Source organism: Protopterus annectens, chromosome 5.part1 (assembly GCF_019279795.1).
Source record: "Protopterus annectens isolate FY-2018-M chromosome 5.part1, PAN1.0, whole genome shotgun sequence".
In the NCBI taxonomy this organism is placed as follows: domain Eukaryota; kingdom Metazoa; phylum Chordata; order Ceratodontiformes; family Protopteridae; genus Protopterus; species Protopterus annectens.
In genome coordinates, this window is record NC_056736.1 from 63,505,505 (window position 1) to 63,529,770 (window position 24,266).

Below are 24,266 nucleotides of genomic sequence, written 5' to 3' on the forward strand. Positions count from 1 at the left end.
AATATAGAATAACTATTTCAAGATGTATAAAAAGAAATGTCATTAAGATGAAAAAACAGTTTTATCATGATGTAGTTGCATGAAGGCAAAACAATTACAATAGAATATTTCTCTGAAGCAATTTGCTTAATAGATTTTAGAAGACAGTAGAAAGAGTAGTCAAGAAAGATTAGAGAGAGCTAGTGAGAAGAGTGAGTTAAGGGCAGAAAGTAGATTAAAGTATGAGAAGTAGGGGATGTTAAGGAGGGAGAGTGCAGTGGCAGGACCAGTGACTTTTAAAGTGCTCTTTGGTGGCTGTCTTAAATTGTTTAGGATGTGCAAGGGTCCTGATTTCTAGTGGGAGCCTATTCCAGGCAATAGTGGGGTGATAGCTGTACATGTTGCGTCCAAATTTAGATTTGTGTTTATAGATTTGTAGTAGGTCTTGGTAAGAGCTTTGAACAGGTCTGGAGGGAGAATAATGGGAGATGAGAGGGGATAGTGCTGGGCAGTAGGAAGGCTGGTATAGGATACAATGGATGATCTAGAGCTGAGAGAGAAGAAGCTGGTGGGGCAAGTCAAGCCAGTTTAGGTATTTTAGAGAGAGACAGTGATGGGATTTGTAGGTTTTTTTGGGCAGCAAATCTAGCTACCTTGTTGTAGGTAGATTCGAGTTTGGTCAGGAGTGCTGAGTTAAGATTTGTGAGAAATTGAGAATTGTACATTAAACTGGATAGGAGGCAGGTAAGAGAGAGAGTAATCTTGACTTCAGAGGTAAGGAATTTCTTGTTACGGTAAAGGAGCCCTAGTTTTGAATGTGTCTTTTTGATACAGTTATTAACATGCAAGTCAAATTTAAGCTGATTGTTGATGGTTAGGCCTAAGAGCTTAGTACTGGATTCTACCTGAATGGGAGTGTTATTAGGGGACTGTATGGAGAAGGAGGGTTTAATATTTATGGATTTTTTAGGTAAGAAGAGTAACAGCTTTTTTTTTTAGGGTTAAGGATGAGCTGGTTGTTGGAGAGCCATGTTTCAACTAAGTTAAAAGATGCCTGAGTAGCTGGGAGGAGCTTTAAGGGAGAGTTGGCCGTGGGTGATGACTGTAGTCACCTGCGTATTGCACTAAAGATGACTGAGGACAGGAGGTATAGAGCTGATTAGTAAAGATATTAAAAAGTAAAGGCCCTAGGATAGACCCTTGAGGTACACCCATTTTGACAGGGAGAGGAGGGGAGAGTGCAGAGTACCATCTCACTGATTGAGATCTATCAGTGAGATAGCTGGAGAACCATGCAACAGCATCAGAGAAGTTGAGGTAATGCATTTTGTGCAGCAGAAGAGTGTGAGACAGTGTCGAAAGCTTTTGAGAGGTCCAAGAAAGGGCAAGAAATAAGTTTATGGTCGTCCATGGCTATGGCGACTGTAGTGAGGAAGGATAATAGAGCTGTAGTGGTGCTATGTTTGGGTCTGAAGCCATGCTGAGTGGGTGTAAGCAGATTTTCCTGTATTAGATACTGCATAACTTGTTTATGAATACATTTTTCTAGTACTTTAGAGAGAGGGGAGAGGATAGCAATAGGTCTAAAGTTGGAGATATCAGAGGAGTTACCTCCTTTGCGTATAGGTAGAGTGTAGCATTGTTTCCAGATGGAAGGGACTTTAGATTCAGAGATAGATCGATTAATTAGGACAGATACAGGGAGAGCAAGAGAGTCAGCTGCTAGTAGATGAAAAGTGGAAGGAATATTGTCAGCTGATGCTGAGAATGGTTTTAATTTAGAGAGTAGAGTTTTTATGTAGCTAGCAGGTACAGGTTTGAGGGAGAAGGTATTTGAGGAGATAGTATTAGAAGTAGGTTCAGAAAAGTTGGAGATGTTAGTAGTAGAGGAGTTTGGGTTAGGGTTCGGTAGCTTGGATATTGAATCGATAAAATAGGTATTAAAGATAGTGGCAGTTTCTTCAGATGTCTTGTCTGGGCATGGATTGGGGGAGCTAAGATTACCAGGATGTAATATTTGGTTAATAGAGTTCCTGAATTTTTTAGGATTAGCTTTTAGGGCTGTGGGAGGTTTGTTATAGAAGTCCTTTTTATCTTTGTTTGTGTTTTTTTGTCAGATTTCGGAGTTGTTTATATTTTTGTAAGTCTGCAGAGAGCATAGTTTGTCTCTAGTTATCATAGGGGTACGAGTGACTTTGCGAGGGGGAGCAAGTGAGTCTAAGATGCTAAGGAAGGTGGAGTTGAAAGCTAGGACTGCTTCTTCTAGTGGGAGATGGGTATGTAATTGTCAGTTTACTTTAGAGAGGAGGGCATTAAAAGTTTCTGGATGGAAGTTAGAGAATTTATGACAAGTGATAAATTTAGGAGGTTTTGAGAAGTGGGGAGTGAACCTAAGCACTTTTATAGGGCAGTGATCACTCAGGGTGTTTGGTAGGGTTTCAGGGTTATGATATTTGAAAGGATTAGATACAAGTACCCAGTCAATAAGAGTACTAGATGTGAGAGAGTTGTTTGTATGAGTAAGTTGGGAGATTAGCTGTGGAAAGCCATATAAATTAATATGTGTGTTAGAGTTTGGATTACTGAGAGTTAACCAGTCAATGTTGACATCCCCAAGGAGGATAGTTTCATTGGGGATGTGTTGAGAAAAGTATGAAAGAATAGTTTTGAGCAGAGGAATGTTGTCTCCTGGTGGAATATAGATGGCTGCTACTGTGATAGTGGTGTGGTCATTTATTTTAAGGTTAGCTGTAAGTAGTTCAGCAGGAGAAAAGGATGGGATAGGTTTCATAATACGTGTAATGGTGAGGTGGTTGGAGTAGAGTATGGCAATGCCACCCCCTTTTTTGTTTTTGTGATCTATGCGGAGTGTATTATAACCAGGGGGAGAATGTTTTTATCAGAGGTTTGGGGTTTTAGCCAAGTCTCTGTTAGGGTGATGTCAGGGGTGTGGAAGGCTATCCAGGTATGGCTTTCACTAACTTTGTTTAGAATACTACGGGCATTCATAGAGTAAAAGGAAATGTTTGTTTGGAGAGGATGAGTTTATTAAGTTGGGAGAGGTAGAGCTATGCATGGTGGGGTGATGGATGGGCCCAGGATTTGGATGCATGTCTCCTGATAGAAGCAGGGCTACATGAAGTTGGTAAAGTTTGAAATTAAATGGGTTGCAAGTCAAATACTTAGTCTTGGTTTTAGTTGCTAGCGAGTGAGGGGGAGGAAGTTTGATTTTAGGCCAATGGATGTTCATGGAAAAGATAGAGGCGGAGATTGTAATAGAGTACTGCTGAGATGAGAAAGTTAGTATGGGAAATAGTATGATCTCTATGGACAAATGGTAATGTAGTACAAGATGTGAGAATGAGAAGGACAAGTAATGGAGGCAAGAAGAAAATGAAGAGGATTGCAAAAGCCATGACCTAAGGTGGGGAAGTAGGATTGGGGCGGAGTGAGGAGTGGATAAGGGAGTAGGAAAAGTAAGTTGTTGGACCTGTTAGAGAGTTGAAGTAAAATTTAAGTGAAACAACCTGTAGGGGGAGTAGGGGATATGTAGAAAGAAGGAGGGTTTGCAGCAGACTAAATTATGAAGTGATTAGTAGGGGAGGGTAAGGTGTTTAGAATGTTATAGCAGACAGGAAGATGTGGAGTTAGGGGAGGAAGGGATTAGGTAGTTAGGTATAAAGGAAATTATATGGAGTGTGTAGGTGGGAATGGGCGTGGGAGGGGAGCAAAGTGAGCCAGAGCGTAGCGGAATTGGCCAGGAAGAGTCACCACAAGAAACAATCAGCAGGGCAGGAGGGAAAGAGTAAGGAGCACACAGTGAGAGTCAGCAAGTAAGTAGAAGAGGTGGGGAGGTGTAGACAGAGAAGGACGTGATGTAATAGCAAGGTACACACAGGTATTTGCAGTAAGATAAAAACAGCTAAAAGGAAACCACAAACAGAAAAACAAAAAGAGTATAGGTAACGAAGAGAGAGTTGACACTAGGGCAGTGGCTAACTTATAGATGGCAGATAGAGACATTGGCAAGGTTTCTGAACAGGTGAGTATGGGGGGGCTCTCAGTGGTATGCAAGTATCCTGTACAGTAGACAAACTAAGACTACTTTGTGGTATGAGCTTAGAACATTCTTTGTGTAAACTGGCTACACAATAGAGCACAGGGGTAATTCCAGGAGTTGGAGCAGTAGCAGTAAAGGTAGACTCAGTCTTGAGGGAAAAATCTGTGAAGTTTTAGAAAGGTTTGGCTTCTAGACGTATTCTAGAAGCAGCAACTTGGTCCTCTGTTCATACGTTTACAAAGCACTATGTTTTAAACTAGATCCATTTTCCAAATTTAGGACAGGCTTTACTATGACTATTCTCTAGGGGCTCCTGGATCGACATCCCTCCTCCTATCAGTCAGTTCATGCTGTATTAGTCTACCTTTATAGCAACTGCTACTGCATCAGTGATCAATATTTGTCTTTTGGCTTTTCTTGGTTAGGGGTTGCCATAGTGGAACTCCGGTCCGCTAAAGATTGGCAGTTGATTTTTACGTATCGACTTGCCAGGCCTGACGCACAACCTTCAACGAAGGTACGCCCATTCACGCATGTCTACACGCAGAAGACGCTCTAGCTGAGAATCGAATATGATGACCATAATACAGCTGTACAAGTTGCCACCACAGTAATTGTTGAAATGTTCACTGGTGCAAGTAGTTGCTCTCTCCATCCATTCCCCTATTTTTGTATGTTTTTGTCAGGGTGAGGACCTTTGTTTATTTTCCTAGCATTGACCTTTTCAGGGCTCTAGACTCACTTTCTCAGTTGGCATGAAAGCTGTGAACAGCTTTGTGCTCAAACTGCTCTTTTTCTTGACATATCTCTCAAGTGGCCAAATCACTGGTGCATTTAATTTTCATACTACTGCATTCGAGGTGCAGAATGAAATTAAAACTGAAGTATTTGTGTTTTTAACTGAGATAAGTGTTAAAGTTTCTTGATTTTTAACAGCTGTTATGTGAATCAAATTGTTATACAGAGTGGGCCAACTGCATCTATTTTGTAATTACTGTTTTACTTTTGCTTCCACCACCCACCTTCTAGTCATCTGTGTTCTCCATCTCGTAGTCAGTATCTGCACAGGTAAGAATAGACACACAATAATGTAGAAGAGGTTTTCTGAAAAGGAAGAAAGTCCATGTCTGGCATTAAACAGGATAGTGATGGTTTTTCAACTGGTTTGTTTAGGAAGAACTGTTGGAAAAATAATTTGCTGAGATATGATGGTATGCATCCAAGATTCACCTTTGGTAATATGGTAAAGGAACAGCTTTGCAGGGTTTCCCGGATTTGTACGGATTTGATGACTTTTGAACAAGAAATTGAGAGTTTGGAAGGATACTTTCAAGAAAGAGGTTATAAAAAAGAGCTTGTCCAAGGGGTGATGAAAGAGAGAGAGGTCCATAGGCGAAGTAAGATGGGTCCCTGGTTAAATAAAGGCAATGAAAGGTGAAATAAGAGTGCCACCAGCTCCCTTGCTAATGGTCAACATAATGTTAGGATCATGTTTACATATAGCAACAATATACATGGTATATGTGATATTGTTAGAAATAATTGGAATATACTCAGAAATGATGAAAGCATAAAGGAGCTAATAGGTGATAGACCAAGCTTTGGCCTTAGGAGAAATAAAAATCTGAAGATTATTTTGGGACAAGAAAGGGTACCCTGATTGAGTCAGCTCATTACGAAAGAAGGGACTATACCCTGTGGATCGTGTAAGGCTTGCAGTCACATTAATGAAGCTTTAGTGTTCACACATCCTATTACAGGAAAGACATTTCACTTTAGAGCAAGAGCCACTTGCAGGACAACAGATTTGGTATACATAGCAGAATGTCAACGATGTGTATGTTTTTATGTTGGCAAGACGAATTCCATGTTCAAAGTGAGGATTTTACATCTATCAGCCATTAGAACTAAGAATGCACATAATGCCCTTTTTAGGCACATTGATCAGACTGAGGGACATGTTTTTACATTTAAGTCTATTTGGAACATGAGAAAAAGTTCTAGGGGTGGGCAATATAAAAGATTTGACAGAACTTGAGGAAACCAGATGGGTTATTGAACTTATGGCTCGCATGCATCCTGGTCTTAATGAGATAGTTCCAATGAAACCCGCCTTGAAAAATAGGCGGGTACATTATTGAGGAGTGATTGGCTGTAGCCATGTTTAAATATGTTATCCAATACAATAGTAAGTTATCTGAAGAAGGGCTTGAACCTGAAAGTGCTTAGAAGTGGACAATTTTACATGTGTTTTATTCATGCTATGTTGTTGGTGGACATCAATTTTATTAAACCTTTAAACACAGTGGTGTTCTGCAGAAATTTTTTTCTGTTTGGACTGTGTGTTGTGCTTTGCAGACCTTTGGTGAGGTATCTACAACATTTTTGTATCACTCTCCTTGGGTAGGATATGCACTCTTGTGGTGCGATTTTCTTGATGGACACAAGGGAAACAACCACTTTTGCCTCATGAGGATGGGCAAGGTTGCTTTGAAGAAACACCCCTTAAATAAGTGAGAGACCCTCCTCTGTGGTCAGTAAATTACATGTCCCTTCCCCAGTATTTTGCTAGGTCCATGCAGGGACTAGTTCATGAAGAGAGTAAAAGTTTGAACCACCCTTAAAGGCTGTCTAATGGATATACGTAGTGTGTAAGCATAGGAAATTTTGAAATCTCTGAACTTGCTGTAATTCATGAAGCCACATGTCTTGCTGTACTAGCTTCCTCTTTGGCTTATTTCAGAGAGATTCAGAACGTTTAAACAAATAGGCATCTATTTATAGAGTCATAGGTAAGATGTCTGCTAGTTGTCCTTGCAGGCCATTTTAAGCCTAGTTAATTTCCCTTTTTGTGCTCAAAATAATCTATCCCCATTTGGTTATAGATTGACCTTACCCATCTTATGGTCGATAATTATATATTACGCCTAATAAGAATAACTGGGATCATACCATAGATAATTTGAAGGGACCCATGCATGGGCTAAAGCATTTAGGAGCTGCCTTTGTCCATTAGTAGTATGAGGGAAGTCCTGGCGTACATTTTCTATTTCCCATTCATAAATCTAAGTTGCGTTTAAAAATGGTCAGAGATGAACTTAAGTGAAGGGGGGGGGTCTGTTCCATAGCAAATGTATCCTCTGCAAAATATACTTGCCCCTTCAAGGCATTTTGTTGATGTTGCAGAACATGTCTAGATCTCTAGACCAAGTATTTCTGATGCCATTTGACTTGATGTGCAATACATCCATCAGTAATGGGTAGGAGAATGCCTTGTATTACAGACACGGGTCACCTCTAGTGACAGAGCTTTGAGTCGGTCCACATTGAACATGTTGTTTAGACCTTGTATCCTTTTAGTAAGGTAGATCTGGGGCATTCCAGTTCTTGCATGTATGTCAGTTATTTGGGATAGGTTATTTTGAGCACATAAAGGGAAACTGGCTGGGCTTAAAATGACTCACAAGGGCAGCTAGCGCAGAACTTGGCTATGAACCTATGACAAAACTCCTTCGAGTTACATGACTACAACTGTCCATTCAAGAATTAATTGTTTTACTGGCAGTCCTATGATAGCTAGTATTGTAGCACTACCATTCAACTGTAAGCCAACATACAGCTTGACAAATGCTTGTTAATAGTCCCTCTGTAACTTGTACAGATCAGTATCTTCAGAAGCAAAGTCTTTTATCTGTAATTTAAATATTCTGTTCTCATGAATATTGAACACAAGAATTGTTTGACAGAGAAAAATGTTTATGTAAACTTATTAGTTATTTTACAATAACAACTTTGTCAATAAAATGTGGACCTTTTTTAGTTTAGGTAGCCGTTATCAGTGAGAAATTAAGTAGATTTATCTAAATCCAAGTCAGAACTCCTTGATCAAGCTTAGCCTCTGAAAACAAAAATGCCACTAGAATGTGTTACTTGGTTGTGTGTGCAGATTTCATGGTTATGTTCCTGCAGCCTGTAAAACTTGTATTTGAATTATGTTGAGGAAAAAATCTGTTACGGGATGAAGTTCCTTAAATTTTTTCCATATGTTCATTAAAAACACTTGTTGGTAAAAAAATATCTTCAGGAAAGCAAGGCAAAATATATATTTCAAGTATTCTTTTGCATTATTCTATTTAAATACTATAAATACAAAAGGCAACCAACAAACTCAACCAAGAATCTGTTGTTATAAAACTGTAAAACGATGAAAAAAACTGCTAAAAAAAACTATTACATGACAATAAAATTCAACTCGAAACAACTGGTAAGCACTTTCATTCTATAATAAGAACTTCATTAGACCAAGTTGCAGTAAAATCAATCATAGCTTAAATAAGCAAATAAAATCACATGACCCATCCAATTTAATAAATTAACCCTCTCCTTCTCAACACTACATTATAATTTTCCTGTCATTCATTCAAGGGCTGCTACATGCATTTAGTTTTACCTGCCAGCAATATTCTAATCAGTCCAACTCATCTTCAGCATCCCATTTCATAATAAAATTACTCACTTGATGAATAATAATAAACCTAAAATCTACTTGATTTGCATTATTCCTATGCTTTTGATTAATATGCCTAGCGAGAGCATTACATAAGTCCATTTTTTCAACTGACCTTAAGTGTTCATACACTCTAATATGAAACTCCATTACCATTCTGCCAATATAAAAGGCAGAACACTGGCCACATAAAGCTAAGTACACCATATATTTTCATCTACAATTATAATCTAATCTAATCTCATAATTTCTAGCCTCAACATTTATTTTTCTCTCCCACTAAAATATATTTACAGTAGTTACAACCTTGACATTTAAGCATACCCTTATTTGGTGTATAGTCTAACAGTAACATTACAATGACTTGGACTGTTGGACATGGACAGTCAGGGAGCAGAGCTGTGCAGATTTACTCTTCTTTAGTTGTCCATCCATTCAGACAGTGAGGGAGTCCTCTGGGCACTGTGTGAAATGTGAAGCTCACTCTGTCAGTATCACTGACCTTACTAGTTGGTCTTAATTGCGTCTCTTGGCTGGTGATGTTGCTGGTACTGAACTTTTTTAAAGCAGGGCAGACAGTAAATAACAGAAACCTATTTGGCAGGCAATTTTAAACCTGCTGTACCTGTCAATTGTTAAGTCGTTTGGGGGGGGTAGAATATAGACCAGTCAGGTATGGATAGTAGTTTCTGTCTGTCTACTATAGATCGTATGAGAATAAGGGAAATGAGAGGCAGGACGTACAACTTTCATTTTTTAAGCTTGAATTTTTTTTTTAAATGAAAATAATGGTGTGCCCCACTCTCCTACCCAAAAGGAAGAAACCAGGCAACCAATTCCAAACATATCAACGTGACATGCATGTTACATGTTGCAGCAACTCACAAGAGGGAGATACTGTCAGTTGAAACATGTAAGCGAGTCAGATCATCTGTTCGGAATCCAATGAAGAAAATTATAGAAAATGCATTGTTTTTTTGTGGGGGGTGGGGGTATATTTTTGGGCACTCCAGACATCATCAGGCAAAAGGCAATTGGCTAGTTCACCTAGTGCTGGATCTGGCTCTGAAAAGCAGTAGAAGATTTTCTTCGGTATATTCTTTGATGATCTGTTTCTTTGCTTATCCTATTTATAATTCCTCATGCTTTGAAGAATGCTACATCATCCTTGACTTATTGGCTTGAAGTCCTGAACAGTTAGCATGTGCTTAGATAATAAGTGGTCTGGCTTCCTATTTCTTTCCCCCCAGGGTTTGTGTGCATTGTCACAGTACCTGTGTTTGTCTCGTTACTTAATTACAAAATATATTTGATTTGCTAGTGCCTTTTCAAACTGGCTACAGCTATTGCTGCTGAAACAGTTAAATGAGGTCAGAATCACTACAGATCTCCATTTGCGACTAGTTATTTACATATACCACACTTCCTTAATTTTTGGATGTCTCCTTTACCTGATCCTTTTCAAGCCTTCACTTTACAAAGCTTTCTTAAACCTTTCAGTGATTTCTACTTAGAAAACTGCCATGGTTGTAATTCAAAATGTGTCATATAAATTGCCTGAAATGATCTCTGATAATGGCACAGCCTTGAGGCTACATTTTGCTGAACACAGTGTAATAAAGGTTTGATATAAAATGAAATTTATTTTGAGCAACTTCTCGGTTCTGGGTCAAGTCCCATGTGCTTATATGTACTCTAGTAAAGTAAGTTAATATTTTCTATTTATGAAAAGAATTTAGAACATTTGATGTGAACACAGATCTAATGGTCATTATGATATCAAGTGTATACACTTCTGTACTAGTTTTAACTGATTGGATTTTCTTATATATTTTTTTTTCTTTTGATAGTAATTTTCCTGTTTTGTTTTTTTTTTTCTTTAAAATCTAGTATGGCTTGGAAAGGATCTTGGGAGAAGAGAGGTGTCTTTCACTCCTGGCCAAAGCTATTGATCCCAGACAAGCAAATATGATGACAGATGTTGTCAAGCTGCTTTCTGCCATATGTATTGTTGGAGAAGAAAATACGTAAGTAGCAATTTAGTAACACTTTAAATTCCTCAGAAGCGGTTTAAGGATTTAAGTTTCTAGTCTGCTTTGGGTGGCAAAATTGGAGTAACTGCTTCATGAATAGCTTTGTGCAAGTTATGCGTACTTCCTCATAATCCATAAAAAATATATTTGTTTATATCATTGTACAGCTTTTACCTTTTTATGTCCTATCTGGATAGTTTAATACATCATTAGAATTATATGCTGGGCAGAAAAAAGCCTTGACTGTTCAACTTATCTTTAATGGTACATTAGAGATGCTTGATAACCTTTGCTGATAGATAATGTTTTCTATTTACAATACCAGTATTTAAATCTCTCTTCTGATATGTACACACAGTGTCCATCCTAGCCATATGTTTTACTTGTCTGTCAGTTTTTCTACAACTGTGATAAATGTCATTGCGCTTGTACATCCCTCATAGCATGCTGGATAAAAGAATAGCTCTCTCTCTCTTTTTTTTTTTTTTTTTTTTTTTTTTTTTCTTTTTGCTGCCAGTGTCAGATGCTGTTAGACTGGAAGGTTTTAATCCCATGGATGCCACTAGTTAATGCAATTTGAAACAGGCTTTGAACCCAGATTTCTGCAACTATTTAATGTGTCGGGGATGGCCTTAAAACCATATGTCTGACAACAGTGGTGCTAGGCCTTAATACTGGTGTTCTGCTTTGGTCTTTGCCCTCTGGTGCCATATCTAAATAAGGAGCTACAGACTGAGTGAAACTAGCAAATCTTTTTGATCAAAGATGCAGTACAAAGTAGAAAAGCTATAACTAAGTTGAGGTACACATTATTTTTTCAGGAAAAAAGCAAAAGCTCTAAGTGAAAAGCCTGTGGTTGCCTTTAGTAAATTTTGCATGACGTGAAATGTGTAGAGTACACGAAGAGCAGTTTTTATGAAGCAGGCCTTAGAAACTGAAGATGTTCTTCGTCTTCCATTGCTGCAGTCCTGACTATTGGGTATAGTCCGCGTCCCAGTCGGCCCGAATACCAGAGTATAAGGCTGACGTCGGTCAGGGCGCATTAGACTGACGTCAGTACGTCAGGGTACTAATGCGCATGACCGACGTCATATCCTCAGTCTTTTTTGCCGCATGGTCCGATGCAGAAGCAGTTTTGCGAGTGCAGGTTGGCGTACTGAAATATTTCCGAAACCGGAGTTTCAGACCGAAACAGAGTTGGCTAAGTACCCGTTGGGAACATTTTGGTTTTTCTTGCCTCAGTATTTTACCGGATGTCAGAAAAAGTGAATAACTGTATTTCTTGTGGGAAACAGATACCTCATAGGGATTATCATACCTTGTGTATACCTTGTTTAGGGCCTGAGCACGGCGTTGTTGGTTGCCGCTCTTGTGCTAGGTTTAACAAACGCACTATTAAGAGGAGGTTAGACTGTGCCAGGTTAGTGTTTGGGAAGCGTTGCAATTATAAAATGCCGCCGGATGCTCCGGCCCGCTTCCTCCAAGAAGCGCAAGGATAAAACAGTGAAGCCTAGGGTTGAGGAACCGGCAGTCCCGGACGTCGGTTCTTTGGAAGGCTCAGTGGAGCCGGAGGTTTTGCCAGGAGTTTCCATGGAGTCCCAGGCAGAAACTATACTCTTACAGGATGTGCCTTCTCAGGAGGTAGGCCAGGCTGAGGGGGCTTCTCAGGTGACTGTTCTTCCTTCTCTTCCCAAGGTTGTTAGGGCCTCTCCTTCTGTTGCCAAAACTTCTATGAGAGGTAGGCCTACTTCAGCTTCAGTGGGGGCTTCTCCTACCATTTCAGGTTCTGTACCTAAGAAACATATGCTTAAGATGGCAGAAGATTTGATTACTATGATTAGGGGTTCTATGCCCCCGCCTGATAAGAGGCCTAGGGTGGAACCTGAGTTTGAGAGTTTTGAACAGTGTTCTGAGGCTTCAGAATCTTCTGTGGAAGATTTGCAGGAGTATCCTACCTATTCTGATTCTGATGTGGATGATTCCACTCCGACAGCGTCTCCACCTGAGGATTTCTCATTTTCAGAGACTTTGCATTCCATGAGGGAGCACTTTAAATGGGAAGGCCAGGATTTCTCTGACTCCAGGAAAAGGCTTAGGGAGTTCTTGTTTTTACCCCAGCATAGGCCTTTAGCTATTCCTCCTGTGTTGAATGTGGTGGAAGATGTTATAGCAGAGGCTTCCCTGAACCCTGACTCTTTGCCTCCTGCTCCTGTTAAGCCTGATAGGTATTATAGGGTGCCCGAAGCTCATAAATATTTGTTTAAGAGTCCTAGGGCGGACCCAGAAACTATTTCCCAGGGGCCTAAGGGTGTAAAAGCTTCTGTGGTTAAAAATCCTGTCCCCACTGATAAAGAGGCGAGGGCTTTGGATAGGTGGGGAAAGAAAGTGTATACTTCTTCCACTCTAGCCATGAGAGCTTTGAATTGTCAGTTTCACATGTTAAAATATCAGAATTACCTTCTTTCACAATTGAAATCTAAGGTGGATGCTTTGGCGGAAGGTATTGAGTGTAAAGAGTTGCTGGATTTGGTTCATGTGTCTGAACAAGTGGGTAAGCATTCTTTGCAATGTGGTTTTGATGCTGTACAGGCCTCCTCGAGGGTGGCTGCTACCAGCTCTGTTCTTCGCAGGCATGCCTGGTTGAAGGATCAGAATTTAGCTGAGCATGTTAAGACAAGGATTTTGGATGCTCCTTTACAGTCTGATGTGTTGTTTGGTACTGTAAGAGTATAGCTGTTTTAAAGAAAATGGAGGACAAAGCTAAGTCTATGCAAACTGTTAAAGATTTTTGCAGGTGCAGCCACCGAAGTTTAGTAGAAATTGGCCTGCTAAGGGGTGGACATATCCTGCTTATGATTCTCAGTCTAGGGGTAGGTCTAGACGTGGTAGGGGCAGGGCTCAAAGTTCTTTTAGGCCTAGAACAGGAGTTCACCTGCTCAGACTTCTGGTGAGGGCAGGGTCAGTCCTTTCGTAAACAGACCCAATGACCTGTTTTCAGCTGCCAGCAGATTCACGTCTGGCAGCTCCTTTGGGAAGACTGTCTCTTTTCAAAGAAAATTGGGATTTAATTACTCAAGACAAATGGGTGTTGGATATCATTCACCACGGTTACAGATTTTATTTCCATACAATGCCCCTTTCAAAGGCATGCCAGACGTTCCTCCTCTACAAAGAAAAGAGGCTCACAAGCAAGTTTTACAGTTACTTCACATAGGGGCCATTCAGCCAGTCCCTGTGTCAGAGAGGGGCCTAGGATTTTATTCTCGCCTGTTCCTTGTACCAAAGAAGGGGAACACGTGGAGACCAATTTTGGATTTATCTCTCCTCAACACGTTTTTGGACATTCCCAAGTTCAAGATGTTGGCGTTACAACAGCTTTTACCTCTGCTGGGCAAAGATCACTGGATGGTAACTTTAGATCTCAAGGAAGCTTACCTTCATGTGCCTATAAGGCTAAGTTGCAGAAAGTATCTGCGGTTTCGAGCTGGAAATTCTCATTATCAGTTCTCTGCATTGCCCTTTGGCTTATCTACTGCCCAGAGTATTCACAAAGGTTCTGGCTCCAGTGATAGCTTACTTCAGGCTTCAAGGAATTCAAATCTATCCTTACTTGGGCGACTGCCTGATTCTGGCTCAAGAAAGGAAGACCTTCTACAGCATCTGGAATATGTTATAGCAGTGCTAAGATGCCTAGGGTATTCTGTGAGCGAAATAAAGTCCAGTCTAGTACCCTCTCAAGACATGTGCTTTCTGGGTGTAAGACTGAATACAGCAGCCCAGATGGCCTTTTAACCCCGGACAAACAAAAGAGTCTGTCACTTCACTTCCATCAACTATCTCATCAGTCCGTGCTGACTGCAAGGACAGTCCTTCAAGCATTAGGGTTCATGGCATCTTGTATTCTGGTGCTTCCCAATGCCAAACTGCATATGAGGAAGCTACAATGGTATCTCAAAATGTATGGACACAGCACTGCCAGGATTTGGACACTGTCATTCAAATAATACCTTGCATTCAAAAGGAATTTTTGTGGTGGGCTCAGGAATGTCACCTAAACAAGGGACTCTCTGTGACCCGGCCAGAGGCAAGTCAGATTCTAACGACAGATGCCTCGGACATTGCTTGGGAGCTCATCTAAATGGAAAGTGGATACAAGACAAGTGGCCTGCCAGACTACAGCATCTACATATCAACATGAAGGAGATGTTAGCAGTCCAGTTTGCATTAATGGCTTTCAAGGAGTTACTTCTTCCAGGGCAGGTGTTGATTCTAACAGACAACACAACTGTCATGTGGTACATCAACAAGCAAGGGGAACACATTCTTATCCTCTATGCAGGCAAGCAATGATTTTATGGGAGACTGCTAAGCTTGCAACTAACTCTTCAGGCAAGGTTTCTGCCAGGAGCACAGAACTCCTTAGCAGATGTGTTAAGCAGACAAATCATGGATCCCCACGAGTGGAAACTGGATCTTCATGTATTTCAGAAACTGACAGTGTCATGGGGAACTCCAGACATAGATCTGTTCGCTTCTCCACTAAACCACCAGCTGCCAAAGTACTGCACAAAGGGGTTTCATCACACAGCTTGGAAAGTGGATGCTCTGTCTTTCAGTTGGAAAAACCTTCATGTGTATGCCTTTCCACCTCTACCTCTTCTTCCAAAGGTACTATTAAAGGTCAGACAAGACAGGCCAAGGATGATTTTGATAGCTCCAGATTGGCCTCGGCAACACTGGTACCCACTACTACGGAGTCTGGTAAAGAAGCCTCCATGGCCTTTACCTCTGATTCCTCATCTGTTATCTCAGAAGGACGGTCATCTGCTCAATGCCAAGCTTCACTCTCTTCATCTAACAGCCTGGCATATTCTGTGTTGAAACACAGCAGGTCTCAACTTCCTCAACAAGTTTTAAATGTGATTATGGAAGCTAGAAGGCCTAGTACTAGGAGAGTGTACGCAGAAAAATGGAAGAGATTTTTATTTTGGAGTACAGCAAAGAATTTGGAGATTTCAGAGCCTAATTTGAGTGTGGCTCTTCAATATCTTACTGAATTATTGGACAAAGGTTTGTCCTTCTCTTCCATAAAGATTCATGCTGCAGCAATTTCAGCTCACTATGATTGTGACCCACCTTTGTTTTCGCATCCTTTGTTCAAGCAGTTTCTTAGAGGGGCAAAGAATATAAGACCCCACGTGAGCTCCTACTCCTGCTTGGGATCTCAATTTTGTGTTGGAAAAACTTACTCTACAACCTTTTGAGCCTGCAGCTACTGCTGAATTGAAATATTTGTCATGGAAGACTGCTTTTCTGTTGGCTATTACTTCTGCAAGAAGGGTGTCTGAGTTGCAGGCCCTTATGGCAGTAGAGCCCTTTTGATTTTCCATAAGGACAGGGTATCATTACGCACTAATCCTTCCTTTATGCCTAAGGTGGTTTCTAGTGTGGCTTTAAACCAAACTATTCATTTGCCTACTTTTTGCAGATCCTCAAAATAAAGGGGAAAAGATTTTGCACACTTTAGATGTACACAGGCAATTGCGTTATTATTTGAGCAGGACTAAGAATTTTAGGCAGTCTCAGCAGTTACTTGTTTCTTTTGCTTTGAGTTCACAGGGCAAGCCTGTGTCAAAACAAACTATTTCTAGGTGGATTGGCTTTTGCATTGCATTTTGTTATTCCCATCATGGCAAGGAGATTCCAGCTGGGATTAGGCCTCATTCCACTAGGGCTACTGCCACTTCAACAGCATTTCTAAGGGGGTGGCAACTAAGGATATTCTGGAAGCAGCTACTTGGAGTTCAGTGCATACTTTCTCTAGGCATTATCACCTTCCTATATACTCTAAGACTAGGGCTGGTTTTGCCACAGCTGTTTTACAAGGCATGTTGTCAGCTCCTACTACTTTATAATTTGCCAGCCTCCCTTACCTCTGCTTTGGGATTCTACCCAATAGTCAGGACTGCAGCAATGCAAGGCGAAGAACATACTACAGTTTTGTACCTACCATAAATGTAGATGTTCGAGGATTCCATTGCTGCAGTCCAACCCTCCCTCCTTCCCCTCTGTGTTTAGGGGTGGTTGTGTAGGTGAGTTTACATGCTTATATTTTATATATATATATATATATTGTTGTATATATTATACATGTTTTTGGTGCAGGTTGTTTTGGGACTTGTCTTTTTGGGTCTTCTGACATCTGGGGCAAGAAAAGACTGAGGATATGACGTCGGTCATGCGCATTAGTACCCTGACGTACTGACGTCAGTCTAATGCGCCCTGACCGACGTCAGCCTTATACTCTGGTATTCGGGCCGACTGGGACGCGGACTATACCCAATAGTCAGGACTGCAGCAATGGAATCCTCGAACATCTACATTTATGGTAGGTACAAAACTGTACTTTACACCTTGTAGACATTTGTATGGCTCATTTCCAGTTTAAAGTTGTGCTACCTTATTGGGACTGCACTTTTTGTAGATGAGCTGACTTCCAAATTAAATGCTTGCATTAATAATCCATGCCAAACAAGAACTATAAAATTTGGGACTATTAAGGTCAGAGCATGACAAGTTTAACAGCAGTTAGACTTTTCCTGTTGGAGTATACACTCTGGTAATCTTGGAATGAGAGCTCAAATATGACATGTATTTCTTGCAAATTTTCTTCAACTACTAAATTATTTTAAAAGCCAGCTTTAGATAGGGTACAGCAAAGTTTCAGCTTTTTGTATTATCTGGATCTAATAGCGGAGAGATATTTTTTTTTAAATGCCATCTCTGTCATTCTATTTAAATGTTTTGTTTTTTCTAGTTCCCAATGTATTTGCTGTGTATTTCACTTTAGAAGTGTCAGAGGCTTATGGCTGTTGATTTGTTTACTTGTTAGTATAAGCAAATGTATAAAGAAGCTTGTGACTTTAACTGTTCTCTACTTTTAGAAGAGTGTCAGTTTTAGCGATATGTATGAAATAAGTAATTCACGGAGGGATTATTTTAAGAGTTGTCAAAAACTGTGTTGTTGGAATGCTAGCCTGCTATAGCTGGTAGCAGCTTAGTTCCTTGAAAACTTGAAAAGGGGCACTGGCCCTAGAAAAAGCAAATCATTCCCCTCTTGCGAAACATTGTGGGTATATGCAAAATTATCTTGACCAAGCTACAGTTACATTTGACAAGAAAACTCTGGTAGGCAGTACTCCGAGATCAGGGTTGTTGAATTTTTGGGAAGCCAGGAAGAACTTGTTGTGCAGTTCATTGTAAAGTATGTTTGGGTGTGGCAGGTGTTCTTAACTTAGTGATAGTGCATATTTGTCATTAGCTGAAATGCAAGTCAACTCCAACATATTTAATTGGGGATCAGTATTGCATATAGTGAGACCATAGTCCTTAACCATTGTATATGACTTTGGAAGCAGCAATAGGGATTTAGAGCCCATACCATAAGAAAAGTGTTACACTGTACCACTTTAGACTGAAGATATAACCCTTGGTTTCCCAGGATTGAATGCACTTTGCTTTCAGCTCAGTAATGTTTAGTACTACCTTACCAAAAGAAACTGTATCTTGACTAAAGCTGTTTGCATTTATATGCACAGTGATTTCCCGGAGGATCTAATGATACCTTTTCAGTGTCACTACACCTTCTTCCCTTTACAATTAGATTTTTCCAGCAACCAGATCAGTCTGGCATACCAAGGTTAGTTACATTTTTAAAATGAAATAACCATACCACTAAGTTGGATTACCTATGTGTAAGCAACATTTCTTAAAAAGGCAGCTCCAAAAGCTTTTGAAATGGATTAATTTCTTAAAGAAGTACCATTTGAAAGCCAAATAGACAGAAACTGAACAGAAAATGTAACATAAAAAGATTTTGAATAAATGTGTGGCATAAAACAACACTGTCTGACAGCTAGGATATTCTGCTTGCACAATCAGCTGAACATTATTGTAATCTGATCACATCTGACTTTTGACTTTTTAGAAGTTGCAAAGACAAACAGGCAAAATCTATAGACATGGCCTTGCTCATTTTGTGGAGGCAGTCTCTGTCTCTTCTCATTTATAGTCTTTGAAAAATCCACTTTGTAGTTCCAAGCTTGTTAAAATTCTATCATACAGTCCAAGAGAAAGGCAGTAAAACTGCTAAACTGATTATCAGAAGAGAAAGTTCCTTAACTTGAAGTAGCTCCAGAGGCATGGTCTAGAATGAAGCACCTTTAGGAAATATTCATTTGGTACAATCCTTTTTAACAAATCCCGAGTCTGCATCAGGTAGAGAAACACTGTTTACTTTCTGCTGAATTTTAAGTATAAGTAGTTCTCCCAAAGTGAAGTTGCTTAGCTGACCGGAGTGTTCCAACTGCATATAAGATAACATAGCTTTTGGGCAGAAACTAGCAGTGTATGCACGCAGAGCTCTGCTTTTGTGTTTGTATGCATGTCTAAAACACGTTCTCTTTCATAGCTGCTCTGCTTTTCTCCACACATGCACTATACAGCCAGTCATTTCACCTTTTGTTGCACCTTTACTGAAAAAATGGTTGCAGGCTTTATATTTTTTTTTTTACATTTCACATCTTTGCTGCACATTTTCTTTAAAAAAGATTGAAACTTTATAGAGCTTTTCGTGTTTTACATCCTTGCTGAAAAAAATTTAGACTTTATACAACCTTTACTGTTTTTATCCTCATTCTAGAGTTAAGACTAGCATATCATTTAGCCTTGTGCACTAAACGTCTGTTTGAAATATTTCCATATTCCATTTAGTAGGCTGATAAGTTGAGTTTCACTGCATGTTTTCCTCATGTATTGAAAAAACATTCAGTATATCACAGTCATCCCCCTCCCCTGTACTTGTTGCTACCAGCCATTTTTGTCTGTGGTGCATTAGTTTAAGTGTTTATCTAATAAAATCATTAGTACATTTCATCAGTTCTGGAATATTCCTAACCATATTCCTCATGGCATGCTCCATATATACTGTCAGAGGTTCTGTTTTCAAGCCCACAGAGGCAACATTTGGCCTAAATGATGAGTTCTATTTGTCTATGTAATCTAAGAATGCCAAATATTGCCAAAATACTCTGCTACAATACTTTCACAAATGTTTGTGCACCGAGATTGACTAGCATTAGTTACCAAATGTTGTAATACATAATCTATCTGTTATAAGAATTGTACAAATATACATACATTTTTCTAATACAATACCTCACATAACAAGGTCTTCACATTGCTGACTTACTGAGTACAATCTGTTACCAGTAGAGTACAACCTTTTTTTTAACTTCATTCTGATGGTTTTGTTACTGCTTGAAGCCTTTAAAGCAGTATGTTCAGCCATACTTAAATTATAAAATCCCTCGTAAGTGGAAACACAGAGTATAACATTCTTTAGTATAGGTAATCTTAAGGTGCAGCTGTCGATTTAGGACAATTGTTCCTATCTGAAGTTAAATTTCATTTTTTGAAAAATGTACTTAGTTTTATGTTTGCCCTAAGTTAAGAGGATATGGGGTGCTCTGAAAAATTATTTCGTTTTTTGTTTGAGGGTTTTCAGCAAAGTAATAAGTCTTAAAATGTGACATGGGTTCAAATAAAAATGAGAAGAAACAACTGTTATAAAAGCGTAGCCTGCCTAAAATTAATGTGTGCATGTAAGGCAAGTTGGAAATACCCATTCAAAAAACTGTCATGTATAATGGGGGAATGATAGCTTTTAATCATAATGGCTACACTTTCTATAGTACGTTGAAACATAAATGGCCTTACAGGTATAGACAAAAAGAAAAGAGTACTGAATTATATTAAGGCATGCAAAGTGCAAATAGCAATGCTACAGAGGAGACGTTTGGAAAAAAAAGCATGTGGATTTGACAGAGGATTTCAGGATTGATATTCAGCAGGCTGTCAGAGAAGTGACAAGGGGAGGTAGTAATACTGATCACTAGAGGAGCTCTAGTAGTGATAGACAAAAAAGGACAGTGGTAGATTCATGGTAGTAAGGGGCTATTGGCAAGAGAAGATGATTCTTACACACTCATTTATGTGGAAGCATGTCGAATTCTCAACACCTTCTTCCACAATATAAAAAAAAAATCAGAAAATGTTTCACTGAAAGCATTTCCAGTATATATTTTTTTTGCAGGACCCCCTGGAACTCCCTTAAATATATCTACTCTGAGGTCACACAACAGTGAAGCAAAGAGAATTCTCCTCTGTTCGTGAAAGTCGCCAAAACTAACTTTGATCTACTGACATGCTCCCATTTATATTATTCCAAAAACTGCTATTATGGAGCTTAAGAAAATTTTGGAAGATATTCCTTATAGGTAGGGACTTGAACTTAATTTGCAGTAATGAGTATGTATCAAGGGGGACCTAGAAGGGAAAAAAATATAACAAATGAGGGTAAATTTTTGAAGAAATGTATGAAAATAATTGGTATGAAAGACTTGAATTCAGAAGTAGGAACGCATACAATTTACACAATATTCTCCAAGGTACAATAACTGGGCCACACTGGATAGTAATTTTGTTTCACAGCAGCATGTGCATTTAATCGAAAGCTTCAGCACACATCTGATAACTTCATCAGACCATGCACCGGTAAAAACTAAGATAAAATGATACGCCTACCTGCTAAAAAGAGAGGAATTTAGGGAATGGGTATTGGAAATTATTCGAGAGTTATTGGGGAGACAGAAATTTCTTCAAAAGTGATAGCTAGTGAGTGGGATAAAATGAAAACTGAATTTAAAAATAGGTTATAAATAAAACAAATATATGGTTAAGAAGTAATAGGAATTATGTAGAGGGGATGACAAAGGATAATTTATTGCAGAATAAAGGGAATCCCACAGAACAAGAGGAGGACCACCTGCAGAGTGCTAAAGAGAAAATAAGGTAATATTTTAATAATATGCATGAGTTTAGAAAGATTGCAGCTGTTTTTGATAACTCCAGATCACAAAAACGTTTAGCAAAATGACTTGGGGAAACAGAAGGAAAAAAGGGTAGTTTCCAATTTAGGGTATCTTTGATAAGAAAAATAATCCAGAGGTCCTATAGAGACCAAGACTGACCATACATCAAGTATTTATGGAAGACTTAATTGTGCTAAGGTTGGAGATAGATGAAGCTCTGCAATTAATACTTGAGATTGGAGGAGATGAGATAAAAATGACTATGTATAATCAATCTACAGGGAAGTTTTCAGAAACCGACAGTTTTCCTGTGGATATTTAGAAGTTAGGTGGAAAGGAAGTGATAAAGATCTGGAAGGTTTTGTTTAACAGTATTTTAAAAGGAGAGGAAATGCCAGCATTTTAGAAGAAAAGCTGTGGTGGCTCTAATACCTAAAGACGGTAAAGACACATCAGATGCAGATTCATATTAGACCCATTTCACTTTTAAACCATGGTTATAACGTGTTTGTCTATACTAGCTGAAAGAAAGGCAGGAGTGTCCTCTTTCCCAGTTTTTTTTTGCTTTATATTTGCAGCTGTTGGCAAAGAAAATAAGGAACTCAAAAATTCTAAGATTTAACTGGTATAGTAATCATGAAAAGTTGGCTTTATTTGCAGATGATGTTTTGTACTTCATAAATCCAGAAAAGGACATCTCGCTGTTGTGGAACATTTTTGAGACATTTTCAAGTCTTTTCGGGATATAAATTTAATGAAGATAACACACAGGCTATAGCCATAAATTATACACCCACGAACAAATTGCTTTGGCAATACCCATATTTATGAGGACAAAATAAGTAGTAGTATCTAGGAATATAGATTAAAAAAAAGCATCTGTTACAGCAGTTAAGGACATTTGGGAAGAAACTAAACAAAAAAAAAATACAAAAACTAAGAGACTGTAATCTCTTGTTTTTGAATAGTAAGATACAAGCAGTGAAACTGTTTAGTCCCTTTAGTTTTATACACAGGTCAGTCATGTGTTTATCAACCAGAGGATAAGCTAGGGACAGAAATTAATGAAGAGTTGAAGGAATGTATGTGCGAGGGGAAGACAGCAAGAGTTAAGTGAGACAAGTTGATCTTCCCAATAATAAAAGGTGGTTCAGGATTACCTGATTTGAATGGATATTTTAGAACTACACAGTAAAGGCTCATACACATAACATAAGCAAAAAAATATAATTCAAAATGGAAAGGGATGATGGGGTAGAGATATACAGTGGAATTTTGGATGCAGATCCTTAAAGAAAGTGATAATAACCATACACAATATTTTATTCATAAAATTGCAGAAAGTGTTCTAAGAACTAAGCCAGCACTGGGATAGAGAAGGATTTTGCCAGTAGAGATGACTGCAAGTAAGGGTAAAAAAAAACGGGCAAGAGGAGACTGCCATTTACTGGAGAAAAATGGCAAAGGAACCCAGGTATCGAGAGCAAAGTAACTAGAGATGGAAAGATAATAGAATGGGATGAGGCCAAAAGTTTGGATTGCTGTTAAAAAGACTGCCTTCCCTACCAGGTTTTGATATCATAGTACAGACAAAGAGAAAGGGATAGGAGTGTCCTTAGTGAAAGACTTGCTCTGGTAGAGGTTTTAGTCGAATCAAGAACATAAGCTGCTGTTAATTAGCAGAGCATACAAAACATGGCACAATAATTATAAGAATCGATCAGACGGGGTCAGAAATGATTATTGAGGGATTAGAAAATCAGTTCACAAAGAAACAAGGGAGAACATATGTATGGCTCCCAAATATGCAACAAAATTTAGAAGATTTAGGATTTGTGTCTGGAAAGGTTTGCATAAGTAATTTTATACTCCATGGCAAATGGTGGAGGTGTAATAGGGAAGAAGGAGGTACCAGGGAGCATATGTTCTCAGACTGTAATGAGTTGGCAGACTTAAAAAAAATTCCCTACAGAGTACTGTTGTCAGGAATACTGGGTGAGCAAATGAGTGTAAGTATGAAAATGATTTTTTGAGCTAGGATACAGGATTTGAATTGCATAGCCATAGTAAGGCCTTGTTAAGTTTAATTCTGGTGGCTGCCACAAAAAAGCAAAAAAAAAACACAATTACTAGAAAGTGGAAATCAGTTTAAATCAACCATACCTGAAGTAGTAAATATTGTAACAGATAAAAGAGCAGAAGTGAATACATTTTGGGGAATAATATATACAGAATTTTTTTTCGTGGCGGAATGAGGTTTAAGAAAAAGCGGGAATTGAATCATTTATGTAATGTTGGTTTGATTGTATTGTATAGGACAATATATGTGATGTGTAATGTTTGTAAATTTGAAGTTGTCAGTATGGTTTGATTACTTATGTGTCTATGTAAGCTTGCCCGTGTCAGTCGATAACTCAGTAAAGGTGCTTAAAAAATAAAAAGAAACTATGCCCAGGGCTGCAAATAGCTAATAGTAAATGATAGCGCATACTCAGACCTTGAGGACATACCAGTCTACTAGAGGATAAATTTAGCTCCAGCTTCACTCCTGCATTCCCAGGTCACATATCCACATCTGCACATTTCCCACATCTCCCAATAACAAGTGTTCTAAGCTCTTTACATTTACATGAATGCTGTTTCTTTGAGGCCATATAACATACCAGGCTGCATCCTGACCAGCCTGAAACAGGATCTGTCAAACCCCTTGCAAAGGCTATTCAGTAATAGGTTCATAGGTTCATAGGTTCATACTA

At 39.0% G+C, this 24,266-nt stretch overlaps 1 protein-coding gene across 3 annotated transcripts in view; it reads left to right on the top strand.

The window, feature by feature from the left end:
* DIAPH3 (diaphanous related formin 3) overlaps positions 1-24,266 on the top strand; it is a 4,946,160-nt gene that overhangs the window by 1,793,341 nt on the left and 3,128,553 nt on the right. For all 3 annotated transcript variants that reach the window (XM_044072887.1, XM_044072888.1, XM_044072889.1), the window contains one exon: positions 10,437-10,573. In XM_044072887.1, coding sequence (XP_043928822.1) covers positions 10,437-10,573 — 137 coding nt within the window. The remainder of the gene's footprint in view (positions 1-10,436; positions 10,574-24,266) is intronic.